General features: G+C 42.9%; 2 protein-coding genes across 2 annotated transcripts in view; one reads left to right on the forward strand and one right to left on the reverse strand.

The window, feature by feature from the left end:
• The first annotated feature begins 1,914 nt into the window (after positions 1 to 1,914).
• Positions 1,915 to 2,860, forward strand: atoh1c (atonal bHLH transcription factor 1c). Its single transcript, XM_046368712.1, has one exon. It carries the CDS (start codon positions 1,954 to 1,956, stop codon positions 2,602 to 2,604), a length of 651 nt encoding a protein of 216 aa, XP_046224668.1. The 5' UTR covers positions 1,915 to 1,953; the 3' UTR covers positions 2,605 to 2,860.
• The window catches only part of LOC124048188 (wings apart-like protein homolog), a 52,753-nt gene continuing 35,140 nt past the window's right edge, over positions 2,853 to 20,465 (reverse strand). The window contains exons 14-20 of the mRNA XM_046368711.1: positions 17,966 to 18,144; positions 17,545 to 17,660; positions 17,279 to 17,443; positions 10,851 to 11,070; positions 10,552 to 10,640; positions 5,744 to 5,839; positions 2,853 to 5,104 (exon numbers count right to left, since the gene is read on the reverse strand). Coding sequence (XP_046224667.1) covers positions 5,039 to 5,104; positions 5,744 to 5,839; positions 10,552 to 10,640; positions 10,851 to 11,070; positions 17,279 to 17,443; positions 17,545 to 17,660; positions 17,966 to 18,144 — 931 coding nt within the window. The 3' untranslated portion in view covers positions 2,853 to 5,038. The remainder of the gene's footprint in view (positions 5,105 to 5,743; positions 5,840 to 10,551; positions 10,641 to 10,850; positions 11,071 to 17,278; positions 17,444 to 17,544; positions 17,661 to 17,965; positions 18,145 to 20,465) is intronic.

Below are 20,465 nucleotides of genomic sequence, written 5' to 3' on the forward strand. Positions count from 1 at the left end.
ATTAAGCAAACCAGACGGCACCATTTCTTGTATTTTTAAATGTATGGATAACCAGGGGCACACTCCAACAGTCAGACATAATTTACAAACAAAGCATTTGTGTTTAGTGAGTCCGCCAGATCCGAGGCAGGGATGTACTCTTTACATGTGCTTGAATTTTACAATTTTCCTGTCTTTCCTGTCCTAAGCATTCAAAATGTAAGGGGTACTTTAAGGTGTCAGGGGAAATGTATGAAAAATGTACAACATGTAAGTCGCTCTGGATAAGAGCGTCTGCTAAATGACTTAAATGTAAATGTACAGTATTTTCTTTGGGAATGTAGTAAAGTAAGTTGTCATGAAATAAAAATAGTAAAGTAAAGTACAGATACCAAAAACAAAACTCCTTAAGTAGTACTTGAAAGTATTTTTTACTTAAGTACTTTACATCACTGATGATGACCATGGGTTCTGTTTCCTCTGCTGTTCTGAACTAAGTGTATTTCCAATAGGCCTAGATGAATGCCCTCTTTTTCTTCTCCCAGTAAAATGCTAATTAGGTTTAAGATTAGGCTAATTTGTGAAAATAACGGATATAGTGATGTTTTACTTCTTCGCCAAAAGCAATGGTTTATTAGCAATCTACCATGATTAATCAAATAAACATGCCGCAATTAATTTTCCGTCTTAAATCAGATAGGCCTACTAATTTCATCAAGTAAATTGTTTTAGGCCTATTAAAATCCGCATATTAGGAATAACTCGAATAGTTTGATCATCATTTCCAGGTAAATCCCTTTTCATTAGAATGCGCTGGTTTCATTACTTTACTCGATGCGCAGCCGAATTTAATGACTTCTGACAAGTGTGTGCCTCTCTCCAACACTTGGCTCGTGCGTCCGGTTTGCGTCTTTTGTTGGTGATGGCAAACAGTGAAAAGAAGTAGCTTTTCCCCTTTTACCCTCCACCGCTAATCCCGTCAGTGAAATGTGGTCTCATTTCTTCTTGTCTTGCTCTGACAGGCATGTATGCACTCCAATTTACCCTCGTCATGGGGGGGGGGGGGGCTCTAATCTACTCGTCCGGCGGGGTTTGATCGCAGGCCTGCCCCCTCGGTTCAATGAGACGCTTCATTAAATTTAATATGAGGAGTGTGCCAACAACTGTCAGGACCTCCTACCACGTGTTGCTGGAGCTCGCCAACTATCCAACTCCGAGACCACTCTACAATATGTGTGTATTATTCATTTACAGATTTTTGAAGAGGCAGTTGCCAGAGTAAGGAAGGCGTGGGTTACCGCAGTGCTGATGTGCGCAGAGAAAATAGGGCCACATCGCTTTAGTGGACAGCGCTAAATCGGAAGAGATTATACACATTGCGTTTGTGGCCTGCCTGTCCGTTATCCTACTGTTCATTTAGCTTTTTACATAAATAAGTATAAATACATGTGACCCAAGGTTTTCCTCTCTCTCTCGTGAGCATAAGGCTACACCCTTGAATTAAATGATCCAGCCTACAAATCCATTTGTGACTATGTAAATGAAGGCCTATGATTTATCCTAAAAGTCTACTATTTCATAAAATCTATATTTTCCCATGGTTGCAATTATGAAAAGGGGGGGGGAGAAGATATTAGCATATAGGATAAATCTTAATAAAACTTCTAGACAACGAGCTCTAAAAAAGTGGCCTGATCGCTCTTCTGCCCAGAGCCCAGCCAAGCCCCATGCGCACAGCGATCACTCAGATGGACCTAATCCACTTTTGATGACCTTGGTTAATAAGACTTCCTGCTGACATTATCAAAGGGATCTAACTCTATTCATTACGCGCACACGACCCTTGCCACGCCCATAGCATCCTCACAAGCTCTGGCGTTTAAATTCTCCCCTCACACCAGAAACGTTTTTTAAACCACGGGTCTAGAAGTTCAGTTACGTCTGCACTGTTGAATCTATACCCTAGTCAGGACAATGCAACGCCGCAAAAGTCTATTTGCGCCATACATCTCCAGAAACGCAGACACTGTTGCGGATTTGAAAGTGCATCCTATAGACCTGCAACATGGAGCTCTTGTGCAGACCAGTTGGATAGAGGAGAGAGTAGAGCGCAGGAGCGAATGTGACACGTGCGCTATTGGGGAACTCAGGTTGCCAGGGCTCGGATCCGTCGAACAGGACAAGAGCACCATCGACAGAGCGCAAAGGCGGCGGCGCATGGCTGCAAACGCCCGGGAGAGGAGGAGGATGCTCGGCCTCAATGTTGCCTTCGACCGGCTCAGGAGCGTTATCCCTAACCTGGAGAGCGACAAGAAGCTGTCCAAATCAGAGACTCTTCAGATGGCGCAGATATACATATCGACGCTCAGCGACTTGTTGCAGGACAGGCCCTCCGTAGCGGAATTCAGCACCACTGAACTTCAGAGCACGGCGAAAGTGGACACGGCCCCAACGGGAAGGCCAACAATGAACTCCACAGAAGACGCAACTGTAAAGCTACCTGGGCCAGGTACATACAATATATGTAGAGACAGTGGAAACGTGATGCGCGCGCCTTTCGAAGAACAGAAGACAGAGGTGCGAGGGTTTATGAACCTGTGGGAGAGAACTAGTGGCACAAAATAACTGATTGTATTTGTGTTTTTTTAATACAAAACATGTTGATTCTTGTTTGAAACCTTATGTAGATTATCTGGCTGAAGTAAAAACATATGTACGCATCAATGAGCTTTATCTAAAGGCTTCGGCTTCTTTCGCATGTCTGAAAGTTATAGGGGCAGTTTATGGTCTGTAAAAACGGGCAATAGATTATTCCAAAACATGATACAAACGTACAGAAGTGTACAAAAATACAAAAAATATCAGACACGGTATACTGAAAGTAGCAATTTTTATTCTAGTTAAAATTATATACAAGTAACCAAAGACATTCTTGAAATTGGTACAAAGATCATGTTCCTGCATTTGGCTTTGTATACCTTTTTAATCTGACTTCCAAATAACTGAGAAATGCTGTAGAAAATAAAAATAGGATTGGATTCAGAAAAGTAGTCTACAGTTTCTACTTTCCAATAGGCAATATTTACAAATGTATTTACATTATTCCATTCATTTCCAGATTTGTGAATAAAGCTCTTGTAAACTTTAGAAGTGTTGAAATAGCTTAGACAGTACTGATGAGGGTGTGTGTCTTAGCACAGCCATGAGAAACAAAACAACACGGAAATACACACCAAATGAGAATAAATGCAACTTTACAAAATTTAAATCTTAGCCTCAACAACGACAACATCCAAGGTAGGATAAAATTATATTAGTTTTATGGGAAAAATCTATGGGAAACAGCATATGACCAATGCAGTAGCTGACACTGTTCTAAAGCCGATAGCAGTCCTAATCTAGCCTGAAATTAACAAAACTGAGAGCACTGCGTATGGGTACAGCAAACACTAGAGGCTCGGTTCTTTAAAGTTCTAGTGCTTAATTTAAAAAGTTTGAAATGCTATAAATATGGTGGGCTTCCAGTCCCGTTGATTTATTATGTTGAAATTAACAGAGAAAACCTCAATAAAGCAATTGAAACATTGCAGAGAAAAGGGGACTATTTTTTTATTTATTCAAAGACAGAAGTTGTCCTGGCGAGATTGGAAACCAACTATTTGTGAAGTGTTCTACAGCCTTCAATTGGTAGGTGAAGCACTGTGGTCATTCAGACTAAGAGAGGCTCTCTGGTCCAAATTCAAAGACACAAACATCCATACTTTCCTGTTGGCCATAACTAATAATGATGGGGGTAAGAATAAGCTAAATTATGTAGTTCTCGTATGTTAGTGAACACTACAGATGGGGACCATTTCAGGTCTGTCCTTGAAGAGCTAGAATCTCTGATAATATTGACTTGGACAGACCGAGAGGTGAGGGACTGACCAAACTAACAATTCTGTCTCACCCTCACCTCTTTGTGCACTTTGAAAGAGAACTCAAATTTATTCGAACTGGACAAAACACTGGTTGAATAAACGTCGTTGCCACATCATTTCAACAACAACAAAATGTATGTGATGACGATGAATCAACATGGGAAACTGATTAGATTTGCAAAAACTCATCAACGTATTTAATCTATTGTTCGACCAACTTTGAACCTAAATCCAATGACCTAGTGAAATCTTTTTGATTTCACATTAGTTGATAACTCAACCAAATGTAACAGATATCCGTTAACGTCTGTGCCTGGTGGGTTCGACACCCACCACTCAACTACAAAGAGGTTTTTAGAACACAAAAAAGCAGAACAGTCGTGAAAGCAATACAATGGCATCAGTGCAGCGGGTCAATGGGGCTCTGGAGGCTTTCAGCATTTCAAAGAAGGCTGAGAGCTCTGGCTCCTATTCCAGTTCTGTGGGTCACTGCCCAACTCTTTCTATGGATTCAGAGGGGGGAATTCAGGCACTTCGATGACAATTGAAAGTTAACAGAGGAAGAAGGCAGGGAAAGAGCCATCTTTTACAGCAGACAGAAAACAAAACCCAAAACAAAGGAGGAAATTATGTCACAGTCTGGCCCTTCCACAAAAACATGTCCAGGCAGATAGCTGTAATAAGGAGGGGAAATTGATTTGGAATACAAGGAGTTTTTATATAAATGTACAACCTGAATAGCACAAGTGGGGAAATCAATTAAAGAAAAAAATCATATTGAATGAATATCAATGCGTCAATCATAAATTATATTTTCACGAAGGAACAGAAAAACCCAACATTGAGAACAAAGTCAAGAATTTAACGGGAGTTTTTTTAAATGTACTTCTCTGGTTATTCAAAGCAGACGTCATAACAATAGGAGAGGTGGAATGCTGAAACAGTGCTTCAGGCCTCACGTGTGTGTGAGGGGAGACCATCACAGTTTGTATAGTGAACGTGGGGATGACAATGATGGGTGGTCGTTATTAGCAGGCTGTGTGGGTGGTCTCTGGAGTAGGGTCCACCCAACTGTCCTGGTCTCTGTGTGAGGCGAGCAGTAAGTCCCCAGTGTGAGCCCTTTCTGCAGAGCCAGGCCTCTAACAGTGCTCTAGATAGTCAATGACCCGAGAGATGGACTTCTGCCCTGCGGTGCCCACATCACACTATGGAGAGGGGGGGGTGAAAGTGAGAGGGTGAGTGAGAGGGAGAGAGCAGAGGTCAGTTACCACACACTGAAGCACTCTCCACACAACATCCACACAACATCCACACAACATTTAAACATAAGGCTACAGGAACCAGAGAGGGATACTACGCATGAGCCTGTACAAGCTCAATGACACAATGAAGAAGCCACAATAAAGACATTTAAAAACAGACATTTTGCCTCCCGAGTGGCACTGCATCGCAGTGCTTGAGGCATCACTACAGACCCGTTACGTTCGGGTTAGGGGAGGGTTTGGCTGGCCGAGATTTCCTTGTCCCATCGCACTCTAGCGGCTCCTTGTGGCAAGCCGGGCACTTGCAAGTCGACTTCGGTCGCCAGCTGGATGGCGTTTCCTCCGACACATTGGTGCGGCTGGCTTCCGGGTGAAACAAGCATTGTGTCAAGAAGCAGTGTGGCTTGGCAGGGTCGTGTTTCGGAGGATACATGGCTCTCGATCTTCGCATCTCCCGAGTGCGTAGGGGAGTTGCAGCAATGGGACAAGACTAACTACAAATTGGATATCACGAAATTGGGGAGAAAAAGGAGTTTTAAAAAAGTTATAAAAACGGACATTTTTTTTTATGTGAGAACTTACTGTAAGATTCATGAAATTGAGGAACTTCTTGAGCATTTCTGTCATTATTGAGAAATCTCCTTTGGGCAGGCTTTCCCTCACAGTAGTCACATTCATCTGAAAGAGAAGACTATGAATCAGCATTGAAACCTTTGTTAGTTCTACTCATGTCCAATCTCTGATGATATTCAATCACAACAGGCAGATATAGAATGTCAGCGAACAGTAATTCTAGTGATAAACTAATCTCCATGTCCAAATCATCTCTTCGAGGGGAAGATGCACCAGAACCGTAGCCACCATAACCAAGGTTAGTTATGCGCAGTGGATTACATGCTGGGTGTCAACCAATGGTGGTGATACAACATGTAGAATCGTCGAGAAAAGAAAATGATGGCCAGTTTCAACTGTTCTGCCTTATTATTATTCGACCATGCTGGTCATTTATGAACATTTGAACATCTTGGCCATGTTCTGTTATAATCTCCACCCGGCACAGCCAGGACTGGCCACCCCACATAGCCTGGTTCCTCTCTAGGTTTCTTCCTAGGTTTTGGCCTTTCTAGGGAGTTCTTCCTAGCCACCGTGCTTCTACACCTGCATTGCTTGCTGTTTGGGGTTTTAGGCTGGGTTTCTGTACAGCACTTTGAGATATCAGCTGATGTACGAAGGGCTATATAAATAAATTTGATTTGATGTTCTGTGGGCAGAGGCGCTAGAATGGCCGTTCCACTCAGCCATCAATCTCTGATGCGGTTCCTCCATTAAAAGCCGTATTCAGTTAGTTTAGGCTAAAACTTAGGAATTCAGTCATTGGAACTGGTCCAGTCCTTCTAGTGTACCCAACTAGTTATTTTGTTTGATATGTGTTTTTGTTTTATTACAGATGACAGAGCTAGCGAGTAAAAGTTGGAGGGCGCTGAAAGAACAATGAGCCGGGTTTGGACCCATTCTGGCAGCAGTATGTATTCTACAGGCAGTGCCTTGGACCGCTAGACCAGCCAGGCCACAGTCATTTTGTTTTAAGACAAAAGTCTTGTTTAAAGTCTGAGGCGTGACCTTTACGAGATAGAACACAGAGCCCTGTCCAGATAAAAGCTATAGCCTGGGACTGGTACAGGTTTATCAGAGAGGGATAACGTCCATGGCACATCAATCACAACCTAACTGCCCGATGGGAGACTCAGCGAGAGAGAGTCCATTACTGCAGATGTACTGAGCTCTCAAGGCATCATTGGATCGCTAATAACATCTTCAAAAGAGAAATAGCCATTAAAGCCAGAATAACATTATCACAGCTTTTATTTTCCTTTTCCACAGTCGGGCCGTGAAACCTTTAAGATGGCAATTTTGAAGGAAACCATTGATGGTCCCTGAGAGAGGCTTTAAAATGACAGATGACGGATGTTTATTGCAGACGTTCGAACGAGCCAACTTGTCGAAATGGTGATGTGGGTATTTGAAGTGAACGTTGGGTACATGAGGAAACGACAGTCTAGTTTAACATGCATAATGGGGTGACCTCGGCACTAGCTATGCTCTACACAATGGATTAGTTCGCCTTACTTACGTTAAGATAAATGGCCAAAATGTCATGTACAGTGCATTCAGAAAGTGTTCCGACCCCTTGACTTTTTCTTTTCCACATTGTGACATTACAGCATTATTCTAAAATTGATTATTTCCACCCTCAATCTATCGGCAGACTCCATAGCCTCGGTTTTTCGGATGACTGCCTTGCCTGGTTCTCCAATTACTTTGCAGACAGAGTTCATTGTGTCAAATCGGAGGGCATGCTGTCCGGTCCTCTGTCAGTCTCTATGGGGGTGCCACAGGGTTCAATCCTCGGGCCGACTCTTTTCTCTGCATATATCAATGATGTTGCTCTTGCTGCGGGCGATTCCCTGATCCACCTCTACACAGACGACACCATTCTATATACTTCCGGCCCGTCCTTGGACACTGTGCTATCTAACCTCCAAACGAGCTTCAATGCCATACAACACTCCTTCCGTGGCCTCCAACTGCTCTTAAACGCTAGTAAAACCAAATGCATGCTTTTCAACCGTTCGCTGCCTGCACCCGCACGCCTGACCAGCATCACCACCCTGGATGGTTCCGACCTTGAATATGTGGACATCTATAAGTACCTAGGTGTCTGGCAAGACTGTAAGCTCTCCTTCCAGACTCATATCAAACATCTCAAATCAAATCAAGAGTCTGCTTTCTATTCCGCAACAAAGCCTCCTTCACTCACGCCGCCAAGCTTACCCTAGTAAAACTGACTATCCTACCGATCCTCGACTTCGGCGATGTCATCTACAGAATTGCTTCCAACACTCTACTCAGCAAACTGGATGCAGTTTATCACAGTGCCATCCGTTCTGTCACTAAAGCACCTTATACTACCCACCACTGCGACTTGTATGCTCTAGTCGGCTGGCCCTCGCTACATATTCGTCGCCAGACCCACTGGCTCCTGGTCATCTACAAGTCCATGCTAGGTAAAACTCCGCCCGATCTCAGTTCACTGGTCGGATGGCAACACCCATCCGTAGCACTCGCTCCAGCAGGTGTCTCACTGATCATCCCTAAAGCCAACACCTCATTTGGCCGCCTTTCGTTCCAGTTCTCTGCTGCCTGTGACTGGAACGAATTGCAAAAAAATAAAAAAAATAAAAAAATAAATAAATAAATAAATCGCTGAAGTTGGAGACTTTTATCTCCCTCACCAACTTCAAACATCTGCCATCTGAGCAGCTAACCAATCGCTGCAGCTGTACATAGTCCATCGGTAAATAGCCCACCCATTTTTACCTACCTCATATCCCCATACTGTTTTTATTTATTTACTTTTCTGCTCTTTTGCACACCAGTATCTCTACCTGTACATGACCATCTGATCATTTATCACTCCATTGTTAATCTGCAAAATTGTAATTATTCGCCTACCTCCTCATGCCTTTTGCACAATGTATATAGACTCCCTTTTTTTCTACTGTGTTATTGACTTGTTAATTGTTTACTCCATGTGTAACTCTGTGTTGTCTGTTCACACTGCTATGCTTTATCTTGGCCAGGTCGCAGTTGCAAATGAGAACTTGTTCTCAACTAGCCTACCTGGTTAAATAAAGGTGAAATAAAATATATATATTTTTTTAAATACACAATACCCCATAATGACTAAACAAAAACCGGTTTTAGACATTTTGGCTAATGTATTAGAAGAAAAAAAAGACCCTTTACTCAGTACTTTGTTTAAGCACCTTTGGCAGCGATTATAGCATTGTAGCAAGTCTTCTTGGGTATGACGCTACAAGCTTGGCACACCTGTATTTGGGGAGTTGGTCCCATTCTTCTCTGCAAATCCTCTCAAGCTCTGTCAGGTTGGATGGGGAGCATCGCTTCACAGCTATTTTCAGGTCTCTCCAGAGATGTTCAATCGGGTTCAAGTCCAGGACACTCTAGGACCTTGAGACACGTCCTGAAGCCACTCCTGCGTTGTCTTAGCTGTGTGCTCTGGGTCATTGTCCTGTTGAAAGGTGAACATTCGCCTTAGTCTGAGGTCCTGAGCAGTATCAAGCAGGTTTTCATCAAGGATATCTGTACTTTGCTCCGTTCATCTTTCCCTCAATCCTGACAAGTCTCCCAGTCCCTGGCACTAAAAAAATATCCCCACAGCATGATGCCACCACCACGCTTCACTTTAGGGATGGTGCCAGGTTTCTTCCAGACATGACGTTTGGCATTCAGGCCAAAGAGTTCAATCTTGGTTTCATCAGACCAGAGAACCTTGTTTCTTATGGTCTGAGTCCTTTAGGTGCCTTTTGGAAAACTCCAAGCGGGCTTGTCATGTGCTTTTTACTGAGGAGTGGCTTCCGTCTGGTCACTCTACCATAAAGGCCTGGTTGGTGGAGTGCTGCAGAGATGGTTATCCTTCTGGAAGGTTCTCCCATCTCCACAAAGGAACTCTGGAGCTCTGTCAGAGTGACCATTGGGTTCTTGGTCACCTCCCTGACCAAGTTCCTTCTCCCCCGATTGCTCAGTTTAGCCAGGTGGCCAGCTCTAAGAATAGTCTTGGTGGTTCCAAACTTCTTCCATTTAAGAATGATAGAGACCACTATGTTCTTGGGGACCTTTAATGCTGCAGACATGTCTTGGTTACCTTCCCCAGATCTGTGTCCAATCAATATAATTTATCACTGGTGGACTCCAATCAAGTTGTAGAAACATCAGGAGGATGATCACCGGAAACAGGATGCTCAGTCATAGCAAGGGTCTGAATACTTATGTAATTAAGTTTTGTTTTGAATTTTTATAAATGTATAAAAACCTGTTTTCAATGTCATTATGGGGTATTGTGTGTAGATTGATGAGGAAAACAAATCATTTAATCCATTTTAGAATAAGGCTCTAAACTTAAAATGTGCAAAAAGGGAAGGGGTCTGAATACTTCTCGAATGCACTGTAAACTGTAGCCTAAAGTCCGCATGTCTAATGAACGAGGCCAAACTAGGTCTATACGACCCATTATGTGATGTGACCTTGTCTCACTGCTTCAACATGAAGTTGCTGCATCGGTTCAGGGTTAGACAGTTGTGTCGAGAACGGATCAATGATTTCACGGTTATTATCGACATTCGTTATGTTTCTTTATTCATCTCTCATCTCGCCTGTTGCTTGTGTTTTTATCATTTAAATGATTTTCTGTAAAGTGTGTTCCCGATTTGAACTGCAATTTAAATAACAGTTTATTTGATTATGTAGAGCAGCCATGCCACTCAGAGCTGGCAGTGTGAGTGTCAGGAGTGCAAGGAGAGTGTCCTTACCGGACTCCCCTGACAGAGACAGCCCAGTAGCAGTGCTGTGTAGGAGGCCACTATGCTGTCCTCCATGTGCTTCCCAGCATGCTGAAGAGCTGCACCAGGAAGGGATGGAGGGAGAAAGTGTCAGTCACCAAAATATTCATAGAATAACCAATACAGCTCATAACCTATAATCCAAACATGGGTTCCTATGAATCTCTTTTCAGAGTTACCTAGATGCCATTATGCATCTATTATATTACACTCAGTTAGTTATATTTTATTGATTTATTTTGCATTTACTTAACCAAGTAGGTCATTACCTTTGGTAAGGTCTATCTCCTCGTTCTCTTCCTCTTTCTTGGCCTTCTCTTTCTCGCTGACGGCATTGGAGTTGTTGTTCTCTGAGGCCACCCATTGGATCTCGCCACCAGACTCCTGCCACTCGCCGCTCTGGTCCAGCTTGGGCTTGGGCACATCATTGATGAAGTCATCCGTCTCCGCCTCTGCCGCTATGGCCGCTTGCTCCCGCTGGAGGAAGAGCTGAGGGCACAAACACAAATCGGGTCAGAAAAGGTCACACGTACATGTAAACCAGTAATCAACCCACCCATAAAAAAAAACAATCAAATGTTATTTGTCACATGCACCAAATACAACAGGTGAAGACGTCACCACAAAATACTTACTTACGAGCACTTTCCCAACAATGCAGAGTTAAAAAGTTTTTAAAAATGTAAAAAAAGGGAAATTGTAACAATAATGAGGCTATATACAGTGAGGCAAAAAAGTATTTAGTCAGCCACCATTTGTGCAAGTTCTCCCACATAAAAAGATGAGATGCCTGTAATTTTCATCATAGGTACACTTCAATCATGACAGACAAAATGAGAAAAAAAATCCAGAAAATCACATTGTAGGATTTTTAATTAATTTATTTGCAAATTATGGTGGAAAATAAGTATTTGGTCACCTACAAACAAGCAAGATTTCTGGCTCTCACAGACCTGTAACTTCTTCTTTAAGAGGCTCCTCTGTCCTCCACTCATTACCTGTATTAATGGCACCTGTTTGAACTTGTTATCAGTATAAAAGACACCTGTCCACAATCTCAAACAGTCATACTCCAAACTCTACTATGGCCAAGACCAAAGAGCTGTCAAAGGACACCAGAAACAAAATTGTAGACCTGCACCAGGCTGGGAAGACTGAATGCAATAGGTACGCAGCTTGGTTTGAAGAAATCAACTGTGGGAGCAATTATTAGGAAATGGAAGACATATAAGACCACTGATAATCTCCCTCGATCTGGGGCTCCATGCAAGATCTCACCCCGTGGGGTCAAAATTATCACAAGAACGGTGAGCAAAAATCCCAGAACCACACAGGGGGACCTAGTGAATGACCTGCAGAGAGCTGGGACCAAAGTAACAAAGCCTACCATCAGTAACACACTACGCCGCCAGGGACTCAAATCCTGCAGTGCCAGACGTGTCCCCCTGCTTAAGCCAGTACATGTCCAGGCCCGTCTGAAATTTGCTAGAGAGCATTTGGATGATCCAGAAGAAGATTGGGAGAATGTCATATGGTCAGATGAAACAAAAATATAACTTTTTGGTAAAAACTCAACTCGTCGTGTTTGGAGGACAAAGAATGCTGAATTGCATCCAAAGAACACCATACCTACTGTGAAGCATGGGGGTGGAAACATCATGCTTTGGGGCTGTTTTTCTGCAAAGGGACCAGGACGACTGATCCGTGTAAAGCACATATGTCAGAGTCAAGGCCCGCGGGCCACATCCGGCCCGCGAGAAGGTTTTTTACGGCCCCTGGGATGATCTTGATTTGTTATTAGAACCGGCCCGCAGACCGCAGCAAGCCGGCAGCCCGCAGATCTTTTACACGCACCAATACTACATTTCCCACAATGCAACGGTGACGCAACGAGCAGTAGGCTGCTTCATTTCAATATTTATTGGCACAGCAGTTGTCAGCATCACAGTAAAATTAACTTTCAGATACCCATCAAAAATGGCAAAACGGAAGGTGGACACTGAGAACCGGGGTTTCAAACAAGGTGGGAGTCGGAGTATTTGTTCACGGAGGTAGCTGGAAAACCTGTGTGTCTTCTGTGTGGAGAAAGACGACATTATGAAACGAAACACGCGGACAAAAACAAGAATATGGACATGAAAGAAAACATGGGACAAAAACTGATACAAAAATGGCAAAAGAGTATAATGAGGACATTATGAAACGAAAACACGTCTTCTGTGTGGACAAAAACAAGAATATGGACAAAAACATGGAACAAAGGCTACAAAAGGCAGAGGAATTAAAACGAGGCCTCAAATCTCGACAGGCTCTGTTCAAAAAAGCCAAATCACAAGGCCAGGCTGCTGTCAAGGCCAGTTTTATTTTGGCAGAAGAGATCGCTAAATCAGCCCGGCCATTTACGGAGGGGATTTCATCAAAAACTGCATGATTAAAGTTTGTGACGAAGTTTGCCCAGAAAAAAGGCAACTCTTTTTAAATGTGAGTCTGAGCAGAAACACCATTGCCGAGAGAGTAGACCAGTTGTCCATCAATCTAAAAGAGCAGCTTGTGAAAAAGGGAAAAGATTTCATTGCATATTCCTTGGCTGTGGATGAGAGCACCGACATTTCTGACATTGCCCAGTTGTCAATTTTCATCCGCGGAGTGGACTCCAGCCTAAGCGTGACAGAGGAGTTTTTGGCTTTACGTCCTATGCATGGCACAACTACGGGGCATGATTTGTATGAAGAGGTGTCAAGATGTGTAAATGAGATGGAGCTGCCTTGGGAAAAACTTGTGGGTTTGACAACCGACGGAGCACCTGCGATGTGTGGACACAGGAGCGGAACGCGACAGGTGAGCTGACAGCTTATCATTGTATCATACACCAGGAAGCGTTGTGCGGTAAAGCCTTGAAAATGGAGCATGTAATGAGCATCATCACGCGCACAGTTAACTTTATCAGAGCCAAAGGTTTGAATCACCGCCAGTTCAAGGCATTTCTGACGGAGTTAGAAACGGAGCATGGTGATTTGCCTTATCACACAGAGGTGCGATGGCTAAGCCAGGGAATGGTGCTTCAAAGATGTTTCGAGCTTCGTGAGGAGATTTGTCTGTTCTTGGACAGCAAAGGGAAAGACACAACACAACTCCGAGACGAAATGTTTCTGTGTGAAATGGCTTTTCTGTGTGACATTACGAGTCATCTGAATGCAATGAACTTGCAGCTGCAGGGTCGGGATCGTGTCATCTCTGATATGTACAGTACAGTGAAGGCATTTAAAACCAAACTGACTCTGTGGGAGACGCAGATGCGGAAAGAAAATTTGAGCCACTTTCCCAGCTGCCAGACCATGAAAGAGAAGCTCTCTACCAGTGCGTTCCCGAGCGCACAGTTGGCTGATAAAATAGGTATGCTTGCCGCTGACTTTGCCGATTTGCTGACTTTGAAGCACAAAAAGCAGGTTGGAACTGCTCGGTAACCCATTTGCTGTTGACGTGGAAAGCTCACCACCAAACCTCCAAATGGAGTTGATTGACCTCCAATGCAATGATGCACTGAGGGCAGTGGGTGCTGCGGAGTTCGCCCGTTTCCTCCCCGAACAATGCCCCAGCTATGTTGATTGACCTCCAATGCAATGATGCACTGAGGGCAAAATATGCGGCAGTGGGTGCTGCGGAGTTCGCCCGTTTCCTCCCCCGACACAATGCCCCAGCTGCGCATCCAGGCTGCTCAAACGTTGTCTATGTTTGGCAGCACATACCTGTGTGAACAACTGTTTTCTTTGATGAACTTGAACAAAACATCACACAGAAGTCGACTTACTGCTGAACACCTCCACTCAATTCTGAGGATTTCCTCAGCTCAGAGCCTTACCCCGAACATTGATGAACTTGTGGAAAAGATGGGACACCACCAAGTATCACCCTCAACCTCAAACAAGTGAACATTACTGTGCAATCACATATTTAGAGTTTTTACTCAGTTCAAGTTTAAAAGTTAAAGTTTAATATTTGTTTTCACTGCATGTTACTTCTCCTTAAACAAAGTGTTGTTTTTGATTAATAGATTTTTGCACTTTATTTTATTGTATTTCAATCCAATTATATTTTTAAAATATTTCAGTTGAGTGGATGATAGAAAATTGCTATTATTGTTTTTTTCTTTGAAGTAAATTTAGCCCACTTTTGCTAAAATAGAAAATATAGGCTACTGATGGTGCCTTGAATACCGGTTTCTTTCATTTAATGTTCATGTTATGGGGATTTTTATATAAAGGAAATTTGTCTTTTGTGTCTGTTGAAAATTAAAGATTACTGACAGAGCCATAAGAAAATATTGCTTTATTTATCTGATCATATTGGAATATATTTGTTAGGTTTTCAGTAGGTTCAATTAGGTTCACTAGACTATATGCGTCATTTAAAAAAATTTCAATGAACATTCGAACAGTCCGGCCCTCGGCTTGTAGCTAAATTTTTTTATTTGGCCCTCCGTCCATTTGACTTTGACACCCCTGGTGTAAAGGAAAGAATGAATGGGGCCATGTATCGTGAGATTTTGAGTGAAAACCTCCTTCCATCAGCAAGGGCATTGAAGATAAACGTGGCTGGGTCTTTCAGCATGACAATGATCCCAAATACACCTCCCGGTCAACAAAGGAGTGGCTTCATAAGATGCATTTCAAGGTCCTGGAGTGGCCTAGCCTGTCTCCAGATCTCAACCCCATAGAAAATCTTTGGAGGGAGTTGAAAGTCCATGTTGCCTAGCAACAGCCCCAAAATATCACTGCTCTAGAGGAGATCTGCATGGAGGAATGGGCTAAAATACCAGCAAGTTTGTGAAAACCTTGTGAAGACTTACAGAAAACGTTTGACCTCTGTCATTGCCAACAAAGGGTATATAACATAGTATTGAGATTAATTATTTTGTCAATAACAAAAGTTTTCCCACCATAATTTGCAAATAAATTCATTAAAAATCCTACAAATAAATTCATTAAAAATCCTACAATGTGATTTTCTGGATTTCTTTTCTTCTCATTTTGTCTGTCATAGTTGAAGTGCACCTATGATGAAAATTACAGGCCTCATCTTTTTAAGTGGGAGAACTTGCACAATTGATGGCTGACTAAATACTTTTTTATTTTTTTATTTTACCTTTATTTAACTTGACAAGTCAGTTAAGAACAAATTCTTATTTTCAATGACGGCCTAGGAACAGTGGGTTAACTGCCTGTTCAGGGGCAGAACGACAGATTTGTACCATGTCAGCTCGGGGGTTTGAACTTGCAACCTTCCGGTTACTAGTCCAATGCTCTAAACCACTAGGCTATCCTGCCGCAGCAGTGTAGTATCTGAGTGTGGGTAGAGTTCAGTGAGTGTGCATAGAGCCATTGCAAGAAAGATAAAAAGGGGGTCAAAGCAAATAGTCTATGTAAGGGATAATCAACGAGGGGCTAGGAGTTCTCTGGAAAATAATGAACTGCGTGGAAGGTGTGTTCCACGATGAGCTAGCGGAGTGGAACTGACCTCCCACAGAGATGCATTATTTTCCAGACAACGCAGAGCCCCAAGCTGATTTTCCCTTTTATACCATGGCTATAATTTAACACATTTACTGCTGTTAATGTGTTTATTTTGTTCAACATCCACTGAAGTAGCTATCAAGTTTACTAGATAGCGACAGTAGTTGCCTAGACAACCAAAACCAGCACTAGCTATTATGAAAATCTATTTCAACAATGTTTTCAATTTGACTTTTGCTTTTCAAAAGCAGCTCACACAGAGCATAGCCATTGAATTCTACCATGCAAATAAACCATGTGTTTTAGGGAAATAATGCACGCTCTAGAATGCACATCAAGCCAATCAATATTCAACAATGCCATGGTATAAATCCATTTATAAACTGGGTGGTTCGAGCCCTGAAGGCTGATTGGTTTACAGCCGTGGTATATCAGGGGTATAACAAAACAATATAAGTATGTAACCAGTGTATAATAGTAATAAGGCATTCTGGATCTTCCTGTGGCGGTCCTCATGAGGCCAGTTTCATCGTAGCACAGTTGGTTTTGGCGACTGCACTTAAAGACTCTTGAAATGTTCCGGATTGACTGACCATGTCTTAAAGTAATGATGAACCGTCGTTTCTCTTTGCTTATTTGAGCTATTCTTGCCCTAATATGGACTTGGTCTTTTACCAAATAGGGCTATCTTCAGTATACCACCCCTACCTTGTCACAACACAACTGACTGGCTCAAATGTATTAAGGAAAGAAATTCCACAAATTAACTTTTAACAAGGCACAACTGTTAATTAAAAAGCATTCCAGTTGACTAACGCATGATGCTGGTTGAGGGAATTCCAAGAGTGTGCAAAGCTGTCATCAAGGCCAAGGGTGGCTACTTTGAAGAATCTCAAAATATATTTTGACTTGTTTAACACATTTTTGGTTACTACATAATTCCAAATGTGTTATTTCATAGTTGTCATGTCTTCACTATTATTCTACAATGTAAGAAAACAGTACAAATAAAGAAAAACCCTTGAATGAGTAGGTGTGTCCAAACTTGACTGGTACTGAATATATAACTCCAATAAAATATATTATTCTATATCTATGCCTATGAGATCGCATTATTGCTCATTGAAGTGTATGAGATCTCAATACGACCTATGAGCCCACAAACACCCTTCAGTTCTCTAACCCACCTGCACCAGGGCAGCGATGGCAGTGAGCGATCCTTCTGTCTTGAGCTCCTCTTTGTCAGCCACCAGGACAGAGTTGAAGGGACCTCCTCCATCCATCGCCATCTCCACCAGGCAGTAGCGGTTCCTGGCACTGTACTCCACCAGGTTGATCAGTAGGCCCAGCCCCTGGAGAATCATCACACATCAAACTGAAGAAATACACACATACACCACCACACACACACCACCCACCCCTACACGCAAACCCACACTACACCCCCCCTCACCAGTACTCGGATGTCGAACCTCCTCTCCTGAGGAAGGTACTGTGGGACCCGGAGCACACAGTTCAACGATGTCATCATCATGTCCTCCTGCTCGCCGGTCTTCGTGCTTCCCCATTCTACACACGGGGTAGGACACAGTCACTATGGGGCCTCATCAACAGTTATGTGCATAACACATTTTGGAAGCCGAATTTCTTTAGGGGTCAAATTAAAAAGCATTAACGCACTTCTGTGAATGAGAGGCGAGTGCTGCCCAGTGCCCAAGATGGTGTAGGTATGCTTATGTCCTCAATAACCATAATCATATACGACCACCACAGTGGCATTGGCACCGTCTGCTCATTCTGTGTCCAGATGATACTGTGTGAGCCACGGAGTGTGTGTGCCTCTATATTCAAGTGTGTGTGTGCGCACGCCTCACCATTGTCGTGGGTGAGGTTTAGCAGCACGCCGATGATGGCCCTCATGCAGTCCTCCACGGCTTTGCCCACATTGCTGTGGCTGGCGTAGGGCAGGGCGGTGCCCGCCAAACACAAGGCGCTGTTCACTCCCATCTCCCGGCTATAGCGCTGGATCATCTCCTCACAGTGCCACAGAGCCCTGTCAATACCCCCACACAAGGAAAATGGATTATTCATTAGTTTATGTACCAAGGACCAAGGAAGCACCACAGTATTGAACCAGAGGTAGTCAGCTATATAGCGCACTTCCATTTACGGCCCCTTACGTCCACTCAAGTTTGAAGATGCTCATATTTCAGCATTGAACTTTTAGCCTTCTGATGTTGTGCTGGGAGATAATAGCCTTAATATTTGATGGGAGGATTGTTTGGCTGACAGACTGGACTGAAAGGGTCTGGAAGACAGCTCTGGAGGGACTTGATACTGAATTAAACACTACCACAACGGCAGTGTGTGTCTGGCAAATAAGCTTCAAAGATTTCTTCAGAGCAACAATTCTTCCTATTGGGTTTTTGTATTATTCAGACAACGCGGGAAAAGCTAGTGCTTGTAAAACAATGAAAAACTGGTATGAAATTATTTGAATGCAGTAACACACGTTTACATTGTGTCTCTTTACATATATAGTGGGGTCCAAAATGATAGACTCCCTTGATTAAGATGAGCCATAATGACTGTATAAAATACACAATTCAAATACTGAGCTATATTACATGTAAAAAAAAGGGTGACATTATGTATACTAATACAATTGCCTAGATAGAGAGAGAATTTATAAAAACATTTTTTTTAAAGGTATTGGGTCAAAATTAGACACCCCTACAGATGTCATATTCCTAGCACCCAATGATTGCATCAAGCTTGTGACTCCACAAACTTGTTGGATGCATTTGCAGTTAGTTTTGGTTGTGTTTCAGATTATTTTGTGCCAAATAGAAATGGTAAATTTGTCATTTTTGAGTAACTTATTGTAAATAACAATAGAATGTTTCTAAATCCTACATTCATGTGGATGCTACCATGATTACAGATAATCCTGAACGATTGGTGAATAATGATGAGTGAGCAAGTTAAGAGGGTCAAAGGCCATTACCCGCCAGAAACGCTAACCTCTCACCATTACCAATAACGGGAGGGTTAGCATATCTTGGTGGTATCATCTTTGACCCTGCTCATGCATAATTCTTCACGATTCAGTCGGGATTATCCGTAATGGTCGCATTCACATTAAATGTAGAAGAGTTTAGAAACATTCCATTCTTATTTACAATAAAAGTGACTACAAAATGACAATACATGATTTACCATTCATTTTGACAGAGCACAAAATGTATGACCAAAATTAACTGCAAACACATCCAACAAGTTTGTAGAGTCACAAGATTGATGTATACAATGCATGCTAGAAATATGGCATCAAATACTAAAAATGTTTGAGAACTTTAAAAAATCTGAGCAATTGTATTAGGCTTAAATAATATACTTCCCAATTTTTGGGAGCATACAATATAGCCCAGTATATTGGGAGTATATATTTATTTTACAGTCATTATTGCTCATCTTTATTAAGGGTGTCAATTTCTTATTAAGGGTGTCAATTTCGGACTCCACTTTAGACATACGCCTACACCATTAGGAAGACAGCATCGCCGACAATACATTTTAAAAAAGACAGTGCGAAGCGGGAGAGAACGAAGGGTGAATTTAACCATAAAAGGTTAGCAACAGACGTGCATGACTGCAGCATGGCTAACCAGCAGCAAAACAGCTTCATGCAAAATAAAAACAATAATGAGATTTGAAATAATGGGGGATCATCCGTTAAGGCAGAGAGGAGAGCAGAGGCAGAGTTCATATATTATTGGGGGGGGGGGCTGTTAATGAGGGCCTCTGCGCTGCTGTGTACGGCTGTGTGGCTCGACCCCTCCGATATCTCCCCCCGTAATCGAATTAGCGCGGCCGGCTGAATGCGGCTAATGAAGCTGCTGTGTGCGATGTCAGAGCAGCTCTTTGTTGACGCAGTCGGAGAGGCCTCCTGAATGGGGGTGCAAGGATATTTCACCAGGGGTGACGCAGGGGTTAGCAGTTAGCAACCTGAGCAGAGCGACCAAGGCCCTGGCTGCAGGCAACGAACTCTGCCTGGGACAGGGCTAATTCAGTTATAAAGACAGAGAACAGTGGCTGTGGTGGGACGAGGGATGGAGGGGTTGGGGCACTGGAACGATTGGGGGGTATTGAAAGGGAGATGGTAGGTAAGGCAAACGTATACAGGGCGGAGTTAGCTTTACAGACTGGCATAGGAGCAGGACGAGGGGGGAATGCCGTGATTGACAATGTCAAAACAGAACCCAACACACAGCATAATGAAAACTGACATTTCCCAATACAGCTGCATACAGACACTTTTGCACATTAATTACTCTTGTAACACAATGTAGTGTCGGTGAGGAGTCCGGTGCA

The sequence above is a fragment of the Oncorhynchus gorbuscha genome, linkage group LG11 (genome assembly GCF_021184085.1).
Source record: "Oncorhynchus gorbuscha isolate QuinsamMale2020 ecotype Even-year linkage group LG11, OgorEven_v1.0, whole genome shotgun sequence".
In the NCBI taxonomy this organism is placed as follows: Eukaryota; Metazoa; Chordata; class Actinopteri; order Salmoniformes; family Salmonidae; genus Oncorhynchus; species Oncorhynchus gorbuscha.

Coding starts and splice junctions, on each gene's coding strand:
- atoh1c (XM_046368712.1), top strand. CDS start 1,954: ATGCAACGCCGCAAAAGTCTATTTGCGCCATACATCTCCAGAAACGCA.